The 12612-nt window shown below is 49.1% G+C and overlaps 5 protein-coding genes across 5 annotated transcripts; 3 read left to right on the top strand and 2 right to left on the bottom strand.

Moving 5' to 3' along the window:
* Positions 1-596: 596 nt before the first annotated feature.
* Positions 597-2769, bottom strand: N7537_003232 (glycoside hydrolase family 32 protein; the record flags this gene model as incomplete). Its single annotated transcript, XM_056894290.1, has 2 exons — positions 597-717; positions 779-2769. The coding sequence occupies 2 exons, from the start codon at positions 2767-2769 to the stop codon at positions 597-599; spliced, it is 2112 nt and encodes a 703-aa protein (XP_056759285.1).
* A 2290-nt stretch (positions 2770-5059) lies between these two features.
* N7537_003231 (uncharacterized protein) lies at positions 5060-5444 on the top strand (the record flags this gene model as incomplete). The annotated part of the gene is made up of 2 exons (XM_056894289.1): positions 5060-5153; positions 5269-5444. 2 exons carry the CDS (start codon positions 5060-5062, stop codon positions 5442-5444), a joined length of 270 nt encoding a protein of 89 aa, XP_056759284.1.
* A 406-nt stretch (positions 5445-5850) lies between these two features.
* Positions 5851-7517, top strand: N7537_003230 (putative F-box protein (Pof7); the record flags this gene model as incomplete). The annotated part of the gene is made up of 2 exons (XM_056894288.1): positions 5851-6231; positions 6288-7517. The coding sequence occupies 2 exons, from the start codon at positions 5851-5853 to the stop codon at positions 7515-7517; spliced, it is 1611 nt and encodes a 536-aa protein (XP_056759283.1).
* A 746-nt stretch (positions 7518-8263) lies between these two features.
* N7537_003229 (uncharacterized protein) lies at positions 8264-10251 on the bottom strand (the record flags this gene model as incomplete). Its single annotated transcript, XM_056894287.1, has 5 exons — positions 8264-8551; positions 8615-9050; positions 9108-9258; positions 9304-10043; positions 10094-10251. 5 exons carry the CDS (start codon positions 10249-10251, stop codon positions 8264-8266), a joined length of 1773 nt encoding a protein of 590 aa, XP_056759282.1.
* Positions 10252-11471: 1220 nt separating this feature from the next.
* On the top strand, positions 11472-12482 carry N7537_003228 (uncharacterized protein; the record flags this gene model as incomplete). Its single annotated transcript, XM_056894286.1, is given in 2 exon segments — positions 11472-11537; positions 11556-12482. 2 exon segments carry the CDS (start codon positions 11472-11474, stop codon positions 12480-12482), a joined length of 993 nt encoding a protein of 330 aa, XP_056759281.1.
* Positions 12483-12612: the final 130 nt, after the last annotated feature.

Genomic DNA, 12612 nt, shown 5'->3' with positions numbered 1-12612 from the left:
GCGAATTAATTGTGATAAACTTTTCATCGGACTACTACTATATAAAGTAAGAGAGTGATTTGGTGGATTATAACAACCCCTTAGACCCTCTCCCTTCAAGTTCCTAAGGCGGGAAATAGTGGATATAATGTTTTTACAATGTGCGCCTTCAGGGCTGTTGTGGCAATACTGACATCCGAAAAGGGCAGTTGCTGGGAGTGGGGTCGATCAAGGGAATGTCGGTATCTAATTGGCTGTTTCCATAAGCCTCATGAAAATATACTCTTTGCTTTGAAGAGCACCTAGGTATAACGAAGGAAGCCTTCAAGAGCTAAGTTTGGGTTTGATGATAGATATTGCTAAATGTGTTATACGGTAATTAGGGATTAAGCTGAAGGATGATGCCGTAGCACATGGTAAATATCTTCCTCCGTCAAAGTGTTCATTCAATTAACCAACTATCTCATCATTAATTGACCATACATTATCCATAACTGCTTATAAGAGCTTGTCCCTATCAATCAATAACTCTTTTCCTGTGTTTCATCCAGCCTAGAAGATTATGAAAGTTATAGAACCCAAATCTCCTACTCAAATACCAAGCCATGCTGCATAATTCACTGATCTCTGTCTGGGTAAGCGTCGTACAACCCATCGGCAACGTGAATGTTGCTGTAAGACACTTCACCCTCTCCGTTCTGGAAGAAGCGAATCTCAGTGGAGTTTTCGTACCAAGGACTATCATATAGTTAGTTTACGTTCTGTGAAAATCGAAGGCAAAAGGGTAAGGGAAACATACCGGACCCAGGTAGACAACACGAAGCGAGAGTTGGCGTAAACCTCCAGGACAGAGTTGTCAACAACAACTGTCAGGCTCAGGGTTTCAATGTGCTCCCCGACTTGAGTGGCGTGAGAAGTGTGGTTCCCTTTTCCGGCGTAGCCTCCCTGGCCGCCGTTACCACCAGGCCCGCCGTGACCACCAGAGCCGCCATGGCCACCAGAGCCACCGGAACCACCAGAGCCGCCATGGCCACCAGCGCCGCCATGGTCACCAGAGCCGCCGTGACCACCAGAGCCGCCATTACCACCGGAGCCGCCGGGACCACCAGGGCTGCCAGGGCCCCCGTTGCCGCCATTGTTGCCACAGCTGTCGTTGATGTCAAACAGACGAAGGCGACCAGCTTCCGGTGACGTATCGATACCGCTAGTCGTGTCTGCAGCGGCACTCGTTTGGGAGCGATCGATCATGACGGACTCGTTAGAGAATTGATAATAGATGGTGGTGGACTCAAACTCATTGGCCAAGATCTGGAAACCGGCTTGCAGGTCAGAAGTACGGGTGTTGAAGCTAATCTCAGCCTCGAGAATAAAGAATTTAGTTTCCGGGGAGCGGGTGAAGGGAGTAACACCTGCACTGGTGGTTGTCTGGTCCGGTTCGGTGAAGCTAGGGGCAGCAGTCATAGCGTCGTACGTCTCCCGGGCAATATCGATTCCGAGTGTTTCGAGCTCAACACACTCGCCCGCTGAGTCGGAGTCAGCAGCCACACGCCACGATGCAGTCTCCTTAACGAGATCGTTGTTGACCACGTTGGGAATGGCCTTGATGTACAACTCGCGAGCCGTCAACAGTGTGTTTTGCCATCCTTGCTGCTCAGCTGGGAAGCCAACAACTCCTCCGAAAACATCTCCAGTCAACCAGACGTAGCTGATGAAGCGATCAGGTGCGCCGCTGGCAGTAGAGGCTTGGGAAGATGCGGGTACAACTTTGCCGGCGGCCGCGTAGGAAGCCAAGCCCCAATCGTAGACACCAACCATATCAGGGCTGAATGTCACATTTTCGCCCTCAGGGATTTCGATTGAGCCTGCTGCCCAGATCTGGGCATGGAGTGAGGAGACCGACTCCTGAATGGGCTCGTATGAGCTCTCCACGGCAATGGTCAGGAAAGGACTGCCGTTATAGCTGTATCCCTCTCTGGTGAGACCGAAGACGTTGCTAGTCTCGAAGTTGTAGCCAAAGGTCTTGGACCAGTCGCCATTTCCCCATGTTGAGTTGGCAGGCTCATGGTACCATTCACCGAGATACTCCCACTGCTCGAAGTCGGGGCTGGTGTTCTGGTAGAGGAACAAGCCAGGGCCGACGTCACGGACACCGCCTGAAATGATGGTATACCACGTATTCTCCGCATTGCCAAGGGTTTGATCGAGTTCTGCATTTTGGAAAACGAAGGGGTCACGGAAACCCGTCACGTCCACGTTTGCTGGTGGCTCGGGAATCACAGGCGGGATATCTAGCTTGGTGAAGTTCTTTCCACCGTCGTAGGTGACCGCCAGGGATTGTGATTCACTTCCTCGGGTGTAAGGAAGCGTCCAGTGGATTGGCAATGCCGAGACAGATGTGTACAAAAGTGTCGGTTTGCCGTCGACTCCACTAGGGATGACAGAGCCATCGAAAACGGCAAGTGGGTCGTTGGGACCGCCAGCCACGATGGAGTAGTTGCCATTAGGTCTCACATCGTAATAGTGGACAAGATCATCTGTCAGGACAGCGGCAATTCCCGTACCATTGTGGAGAAACCCGACATGGAAGGACCCTGTCTCGGGATCAGTGTAGTGTGCACATGGGTCACCAATCTGGCCGTTGGGTGGGAGCACATGGGTATGCGGCCTCCAAGTCTCGAACAAAGAGAGTGCGGGGAGAGTCGCGAGGTCTGGGGGTGGAGCGTTGTAGTCTTGAGCTGTGGCTCCCTCCCAGATCAAGGCTAAAACCGATGCCGCCGTTGTAGCTTTCATGGTGATGATGACGATGAAGCTTTGGTTGGAGAATGGTGGCAAGAAAAGTGTTAGTTTACAACAATTGTAGTAATATTTATACCTTATAATAGCGGAACAATACCCCCTCACCAATCGTGCAATGTTATTTTCAGAGAAATAATGTACATTCTAACCCCCTGGAAGATCTTATCCTAGGGTACCGTCGAGGAATTTCAATACCAGCAAAGGAGAAGCCATACATTTGGCGTGTTGGACCGAGAAAACAAACTAAACTAGGGGGGCTGATTGTGGAATGTAAATGAAACTGTCCCAGTAGCGCCTTCATTCTCCGGAGAAATGAAACAACAAAGCTATACAATTTTGCCAAGACAACAACTATACTTAAATGTAACAGCATTGGGAAAATCAAAAGGAATGAGGTTTGGCGACCAAATCTCATTCCTTTGAGAGCAATCACAAAAGCCAAGTGTATTTGCATATTTCTAGGGTGTCGTAGACATTTAAATTGTATTGTTTTTTAGTAGGATTGTATCAGAAGGTTGGTCCACGGGGATATCGAGGTGCATGGTGTAATTTTTGCTAATGTGTCGTATATCGCCCTTGTATAACTGAGTAAACAAATAATAGAATGTCTATACTGTGAGGAAGTGTACTATCTAGTAATTTAAGGTTCTAACAGAATACGCATGTGTAGATACGTACCTCAGATATATATCTCCGAACCATGTACCGAATTCACTGAATGTATAACAACAACTTATAATAATAAAAATAATACCTATGAATTCGTAATTGTTTAATAAACATAGCTATACTATATCTACACAGCTCTCCTGTTCTTCAGTCCGTATAGCTCCAGAAAGGAGCCCCACATCATGGCTTCACTAGGTGATATGTTTTGGATCCTGTAACCTGATAATTCTTCGTTGGATGACAGTCAGTGAGATCTCTGAGTTCATAATGTATGCATAGGAAGTCATTCGATGTTATTCATATTACAGCTATACCTACTGACTGAGCTATATGCGTTTAGCGATACTGCCCTGGCTATGTTAACTTCCGGCCTCTGCCTCACATACAACCCTGGACCCGGGAGCCTCTCGGGTGCAACAGAAATGCTGCACCGGTCATGCACAGGCGTTAAACCAGTGGTGGAGCAGCCTTAGAGTAGACCCATGATACCCATGATCCATGGGTCTTCCCAGGGACCGTCCATAGATTATTTCCACACTAATGGATAGGAGATAATTGTAGAGAAACAATCCAATGAAGACTAGTTCACCAATTTTGCTCTTGGAACCTCTCAAACACTCTGTACAGAATCTGCGACCCTGACGAGGGTCGCGAGCTTGAAGCTGGCGCTTGATAGTTTCCACCTCTTGATTATTGACCATATTCACCACCATTTCTTGAAGTTTTTGCAGCTCGGCAAGTTGATGGTGTAGTGCAATAATGTGGGCCTGGGCAGTTTGTACATGCTGCCATGTGCCGGCAGTCTGAAACCGTAAACAATGCGGGAAGGGGTCTAGGGCCCATTCGCAGCACGGGCATGTACCCCAGGGCCGATTCCACCTTGATAGTAAATTCTCAAATATCACGTTGCCATCACCGGAGTAAAAGGTTGATTGTTTCGAATATCAATTCCCACATCGCATTTTTTTCGACCGGTTTGGCAACCGTGTAATTTAGTTTCTTAACATGTTGAGCTCAACGGACAGATTAATTTTAGTTAGTGCCAGACGAGACATATTCAAGGGTTAATGGCTGGTCAAGGGAAAGGCGATACGGCACGCTCTCGCGACTAAGAAATTTTAAAGTTAGTGCCGAGTTCCCAAGCATACGGAGATGGGGCCATACGGATGAACCCGAGACTAGAGAGCATGGGAAAGCCAATACCAGAGGTGGATAAGAAAAGACGAGGTTGCTAGGTAGCGAAACCGAGTCAATTGGAGCAGAGGAGCTCTAGACAGGAGCACATGGGGCGGCGAGGAAGGAAAAATGAGAATATCATTTGGACATTTCCAGTCACCCGGTGTGCAGTAAGAGTATATACCACAAAGCCGTCTATCGTGATTTAAGTTAGGTGAAATTGGAGGGATTATTCAATTGTTTGTAATTAGTGACGGGATATGTATCACTACAAATGTTTTATCTCTATGTCGAAGTGCTAGTATCAGTTGCTCATTCTCACTCCACTTCATCTTCTGGAATTAAACTACCCCGACCCCGCAAGAAGCGACTGCAGGTCTTGCGACATACACAACAAATACATTCATTGTCCTCTCAAGAAGCAGGTTTCCCACGAGCCATGCATCTGTTCTCTTGGAGACGTCGCCGTGCAGGGACCCAAACCTGTAACCCAGCTGGCACCGCTCACGGCCAAGAGAAAGACTTGAGCGAAAGTGCGACAGCGTAGTGTCTATGGATCAGCCTGATGGGTACCAACCGATATATAGACAAGCGAAAAGCCGAGGAGGCAAACCCTGACAACTCCCCGGAATCAAACCTCGCTACCAGCTTCCGGTTCGCGAGAAAAGGAACGAGCTCAATTGTATCTGAAGTTTCTCGACAAACGGCGTGCTACTACCCTACAGGCCATCTACCAGAATGAGTTTATGCTAGAACAGCTACGGATGCGACTGCATTACATCGACGAGGATATCGCTGCTGAGGAGCAGAAGATGGCCCAATGATTGGATTCGTGCATGGCGAAGGATGGAACTCATATTTACGCGCTTTCTCGAGGGCAAGCAAGTGAACAAAATGAGACTAACGGTGGATTCACGGATATATGGATGGAAAACTTGCCAATTAACCAATTAACCAACGAATCAATGAACCAACGAATCAATGAACCAACGAATCAATGAACCAACGAATCAATGAACCAATGAACAAATTCACTCTTGCATTTTAGTAAAAATTCCAACTTTAGCCTGGTTGTCATTGCAAAGCAGCCCCTTCAACTAAAGACGGGGAGAAAAAGAAAGAGAGAAAGTGGGCCCTGGGGATGCCAAGCCTGAGATCGACGTGTGTCATCTTGGAAACACCCGTGGACATCCAAGCATTGGGGCGAGAACGTGCTCCGACCACCACGCCATGGACGATAACGATGAGCTCCAGTCGTTCCGTCAACAATGGCGCGAGGAGGTCACTCGTCGATCACGACCCAGAGCTGCCCCTCCTGCTCCTGCTCCTCCGACTCCGACTGCCCCGCCTCCGGCTCGTCTTCCGCCCACACGCCATGAGGCGTCTCACCGGAAAGAAATTGAGGAGGAGGGTCCCCCGCTAGCTTCCTTCGACCCCGATGAGCTGGCCCAGCAAGTTGGGGAGCTGCGCGTGGAATCATCCGAAGATGACTTCGCACGTCGAGAGGTAGCAGAACCAACGTCTGCACTGGAGCACTTTGAACGAGCGGTCGAGAAGGAGGCCGAAGGAAACCTGGGAGATAGTCTGTCGCATTACCGAAAGGCATACCGGGTGAGTTTTCATCGCTACAAATGGTAGTCACGATCCAAATACTTATCTCTGTTCAGCTAGATTCCTCGGTCGATAAGTCCTACCGGAATAAGCACTACGCCCATGTATGGAAGAAGCCGAATCTGTCCGCGCCCACTGCCCCTGTCGCTGTGACCCAGCAGCCCGCAGATGTACCGATCCTCCCGACACCTGAGCTCATCGCGTCGTTTGCACACCTGCCGATCTCACAGCTAGATCCTATCGTCGAAAACACACCGCCGCCGCCTTGCCCAATTGCCACCGTACCGTCCGAAGTTCTAGTGGAGATCCTGCGACATGTGGCGATGGATGACCCATCGGCCTTCGGTCGGATGGCACTGGTCTGCAAACGGATGGCATACCATTTCGCCCATGAGCAGCATATCTGGAGACGAATCTGTCAAGGGCGGGAATTCGGCTTCGAGGGAATGCATTATAACTTTGCATGCGACCTGTATGGGGAACCGATTTACACCCTTGCTCCGCGATACACTCCATTTCCCAAGGATGGGCCTGTCGAAATTCCCTCCCCGCTGTCTTCATGGAGTCAAGTGTTCCAGTCCCTCCCTCGAATTCGGTTTACGGGCATCTACATCAGCACAGTCAACTACACTCGGCCTGGTGCGGCATCTGCGTACTCGAATCTGTCGTGGAACAGTCCCATCCATATCGTGACTTACTATCGCTATCTGCGGTTCTATCCCGATGGCTCGGTAATCTCACTGCTCACTTCAACGGAGCCAGTGGATGTGGTCCCCCACATCAGCACAGAGAATGTGATGTCGGCGCGCACCCCAGCACACCGAAAGCATCAACGACGTCCCTCTGATGCGGGCCATACCATCTCTGGGGCCACTGATGCCGTACCACCCGTCGCCATGAATACACTGAGGTACGGCCTTCGAGGCCGGTGGCATTTGGCCTCGCCCGTTGACACATCTGAAACTTCCGAGACCCCCGCGGCGGCCTGGAAGCCTGACGTAGCATCGGATCAGAAATCGCTTCTTTCGGACGAGCGGGATCTCATCATTGAAACAGAGGGTGTAGATCCCAAGTACGTTTACACGATGCATCTATCGCTACGTTCCTCGACTGTACCGAAATCCGCTCAACTTGGGCCAGCTCCTCCAAACCCATCGAAAAACACTAAACTAGCCTGGAAGGGCTTCTGGAGTTACAACAGATTGACGGATGACTGGGGAGAGTTTGGCCTTCGTAATGACCGAGCATTTGTGTTCCGCCGCGTACGTGGCTGGGGCTTGGACTGACATATGATTGATGACTTTTACATGAAAGATTTGTTACGTACATAAAGAAATGAGGCGGGCCAGGTTTCGGTCTATCAGTATTTGGAATCGTGATTTATTCCCTTATAAAAGTCCAGCTAAGTGGCTGGGTTTGAAAACAAAACAGTATCATATGCATCCCATAGGATGTGCATTCAAGCCTAGGTCATAGTAATCACTGCGTCAAGTAGGAGGCCTGAACATTTTAGCATCTTCATATCACTCCTGGGAACTCCATAAGTGCTACCACATATCCTCTACTGGTTTCATCTCCTATCATAACCTTTGAAAACCTCATGGAATTAGTCGAGATGCCTCGAGTGATACTTTGACCTTCGGCGAGTCTCTGTAGCCTCTGCCATCCGGGACTGCGGAAAACCTACCTCTGGAAGATTGACTAGACCGCCGTGGACGCCGGAGAAGGCCTTTCCAATTCCAAGGAAGGGGCATGTGGGGAGCAACAAAAAGTCCCCGAAGAACTCCGAATAGATGCTTGTGGACGCCGCAGAGGACTCTTGTGAGCCGAAGCGCAAAAGGCAAAAGAACCACAAGGATAGGATCGATCTTGAAATATGGAAAGTGGTGATACGGATAGTCCATACTCCGTGCGCAGACAGCTGAAGAGCATACTTTGGATGTATTTATTCACAATAACAACAGAATATATACATGGGAACGGTCTGGACTATTAAACTATGTACACCGCACCAATTCAGCAACATCTCTCATCATCTATCATCCACAACTACAACCATCCACACACCGACTTGACCATTGCTCGCGAGTAGAGGCGTGCAATGGACCCAGCGATTGCGGCCGTCTGGATTGGATCGTGTCGTCCACTTGATACGGGAGGTCACACTCCGACCAACCTTCATAGCTTTTAGCAGGTCGTCTTTGACTGCCGAAGAACTGCCGATGCGTGATAGGAATGGTGATTGTAACATCCCTGGGATCTGGAGGGCGGGCGATGTGAACAGAATCCGGAGGGAAGGGTATGGTCGAACGAGGAGGTACTGTATCATGTTAGTATCGGCAATAATGTAACGAAATATGGAAATAAGCATCCAGCGACTTACATTTTCATACACGCCCGCAAATGACATCCGTAAAAGGGGCGATTTCATATCACGCAGACGAATCGCCTCAGTGTCCCTTTCAAGCGATATGTCAGGCTGCAACCACGATTGCGGGTGATGCGGAGACGCGAGGCTTTTGGTAGGTTGGAACAGATGTCCACCATACCGCCGAACAGCGGAGAGTTCCCGCGGACTAAACAATTCAGTTAGTTCCTGGAACTCATCCTTTTGGTCTAGTTCTGGTGGCTCTCCGATGCTCTCTTCATCGGGATCTCGGTATTTATTCTGTAGTTCCATCAAGGATTCCATCGAGGCTCCTTCTATTGCGAGTCCCGAGACGTCGATCTGTGCGCCCACAAAGTATTTGACACGGCCGTGGCTGTCGCATAAGGGCGCGCATTGGAGTAGGTTCATAAATGGTGAGCCGTCGCGACGACTGGTTATGTTAGCGATTTGATGACTGAATTGGAAAAATACTTAGTGTAGAACATACTAGTTGAGAAACATCTCCGAGTGATGCCGGCCTGCATGGATAGCTTCGCGTAGACGGCGAACACTGTTTGCATTTGTCTTCGGGCCTTGTAGGAAGCGACAATTTCTCCCAAGCACGTAGTCCATGCCGTACTGTGTTGTTCTGTGGAACTCTAATTTAGTTAGTCCAATCCAAACAGTAGGATATAAAAACGTACCCTCTGAGGCGAAAATAATGGGATTGTCAGGTCGCGATGGGTCCGTCAAGCAAAATACTTCCGCCAGTGCATTTGAAGTCCCGCGGAACTTCATTGGCAACGTCCCTCGGACTCGTTCCTCGACTATCTTGCTTGTGATTGCGATAGATCTTGATGTGATGAATGCAGGGAGTTCCTCGGCAGTAAGAGCCAACAGCCCGTCTATAACACGCTGCTCCAAAACTCGGTTCACAGTAACCCCGGCAGCTTCCCCGTCAGTCTGGACTACTGGAGGAGGGACATCTACCGAGAGACGCACGAGTGAATTAGCATAATGGATTGCCTTGAGCGCCTTTGAGGCATTTAAATAGTATGTGAGGGTAGACATCGATCGCGGTCGTTCTTCGAGAAGAAAGTCCCGGAATCGGGCTAGATATCGGGGATTGTTTAGGATTGTGAGCATATGCTCGGATGAGAACATGATATTTGCAATTCGTTCCAGCTTGTAAAGTGGTAGATCACAGCCATCGTATGGCGCAATGAGGTCATATGAGCCGTTCTCTTCGCTGACAGGGTTAAACTCTGGCGCCCCCTCATTTGGATTAATCTGTTGTAGAAGAGGGAGTTCATTGGGCGTAGCATGCCGACGCAGGCTCTTGATAGAAGGTTTTGGTGTGGGATACACTTCCATCTCTTCCTCAATGGCATCTAAACTTTCCTTCCTCGGAGGTTGGGGGAAGTTGTGGAGTAATTGATCAGTTCTGTTTCGTTAGCGCATTCGATTGAGTCCATCACCTCGAGTTCGACCTACAGCGAAGATTGACCAGACTCGCTAACCCATTCATGGTATTCGTCTTGGATTGTCTCAGTGAATGGACGCAATGACTCTGCATGTGACGATCTGAGCCCATCATGGAGTCCATCGTGCCCGTCAAACCCCTGGAGGCCATGGAAACCTGTCTGCGACATAGTTTGAGCAAAAAAAACGATAGAAACTCCTGTATCACAACGTGGAAGCAAGCCTTGTCTTTAATAGTTGGAAATCCTTTCCTACCGAGATCCCTCTAGAGTGATACATCATTTGATTGCCCCAGAGTGCTGTCAGTAAGAGGCATAGGGCATACAACAGACACAATGAAAAGTGTACGACAAAGTACAAATGTAATATGGGAGATCATAACGACACACGAGGCAGATCGATCGATGAGCCAGTGAACCCCACGAGATCAGAGTAGATCGTTGACTAATGATGCCATCGTGCAGCAGATAGCCCCTATTGAACTCTAAGTTCAAAGAAATGCTACTGGAGTTGCCTGGAAATGTGATAGATCACTTGGATTGCTCGCAAATAGGCTACGGTTTGTCATTCCCTATTCGTTGGTTGACAGGGCTCTTTGTATTTTCTTTCCTCTAAAGGCCGGGCGTGTAGATCACCACGGAGGTATCACAAAGTACTTTGTACTTCATCTTAACTTCATTTTTTTTCTAGTGAGCCCCCAATTAGCGAATAGCTAAAAGGAGTGATAATATTTCATACGGAGATTAAGCAATTTTTCACGCCATCGAGGGTCAGGATATTCACAATACGCCACTTTTCCCGGGATGCTCGGTATATTCCTATATGGTGACACCACGCCGTCGGCGATTTTCTTACTATTCTAGACCTGCAATGGCTGCCAGAATGGTGAGAAAGTTAAACAAAAAAAAGAACACAAGTACACTGCAAAGATGTCCCCTTCCAACATTCGGGCCAAGGCAAGGGCCGTGGTGGCAGGCTCATTTCTCACGGACAAGCAATGAAGAACCCCGATGAAGATTGACACTTACAGCTCAACGTGCTATGGTCTGCCTCTCGGGTGTTTTGATCCGTGTCTTCCTCGAAACACGGATGCCGCGAATCTGTTGCGACATTGGGCACGTCTTTATCGCTACGGTCGCAATTACATGTCTGGGATTTGTGTCGCAACCTGCGGGCTGTACGGATGCATAGCCCTCAATTAGCCAAAGAAGCCCTAGGTATACATTTGCTGGACTATGCACGCTCGCTATGGAGGTCAATCAATACTAGTATAAGTGGAATAGGGGAGTAAGACTAGAGAAGGAAGAAAAAAGAAGAGCTTAGGTGGAGACGAAGTGGGAGTATTGTTGGGGAATCCTCAAGGTGCAGTTTATGGGATAGGAGAGACGAGATGTCCGTGCTTTGGCGAGCATTTGTCGATGCCATCGGCATCCTAAGGTGGTCGGGTACCCCGCCGGTATGATCACTATGCCAGTGTGGAGACCCTGGAGCGTTCGCGGCCGAAGGAATTGCCAACCGCTTCTCGCACAAAATAGCGTATACTCTCTTTAGTAGCAGCCTCGTGGACTACGCTGACAAATACCGTGGTATGCAAGCCGTCGTGATGAACGAGTTTGAAGCCTTCGCCGGCATCACCCTCAAAGACGTCCAGGGTGGAGGTTATTACATAGTACCCCCCTATTTCATCGATAGCGTCATTCATCTGGCCGGTTTTATCATGAACGTGTCCGATGCAAGTGACACCGCGAAAACATTTTGTGTAACCCCTGGATGGGATAGTATGCGCTTCGCTCGGTCTCTGGTCGCGAGCCAAAAGTACAGGTCCTATGTCAAGATGATCCCGACAGAGGCCGACCCATCTGTGTACCCTGGTGATGTATATGTCTTCCAGGACGGTGTGATTATGGAAATAGTTGGAGGCATGCAGTTCCGCCGCTACCTACGCATTCTGATGAACCGTTTCTTTGCTGCACCAGACTCCTCGGTTGCTATGTCTTATACTGCCGCCAGCTTTTCTAGTCCTGCTGTGCCGGCACCGGCCCCTGCTCCAGCTGTATCTCAGCCTAAGCCTACAGTGTACGACATCGCTAAACCTTTAGCACCACGCCCTATCCCTGTCCCTGTACCGACGAATGCACCTATACCAACTGCCCCTGCTGCAATTGACTCGGACAGCACATCAAGCAAGGCCTTGGTCTTAATTGCTAGAGAAGCCGGCCTTGATCTATCTGACCTCGTTGACGATGCTGCATTTGCGGGTATTGGAGTAGATAGTCTGATGAGTCTGGTGATTGCAGAGAAGTTCCGTGAGGAACTGGGTATTGTTGTTGCGGGAAGTTTCTTCTTGGAGTATCCCACAGTCGGTTCTTTGAGGTCATGGTTGGAAGAGTATTATAGTTAGATTTTAGATTTCCTCTCTGCTTCTGTGTCTGGCGTTGACTGTGAGGTGGGTATTTCGAGACACCAACTTGTCAAGAGTTGCTAGTACATACGTAAGGCATTCAATTCAACAAGATCGGGCTGTTAAATCC

Source organism: Penicillium hordei, assembly GCF_028827395.1.
Source record: "Penicillium hordei strain IBT 12815 chromosome Unknown utg000001l_segment0_segment0, whole genome shotgun sequence".
NCBI lineage: Eukaryota > Fungi > Ascomycota > Eurotiomycetes > Eurotiales > Aspergillaceae > Penicillium > Penicillium hordei.
The sequence above is the reverse complement of the archived record's forward strand: the minus strand, read 5'-3'. Positions and strand labels throughout refer to the sequence as shown.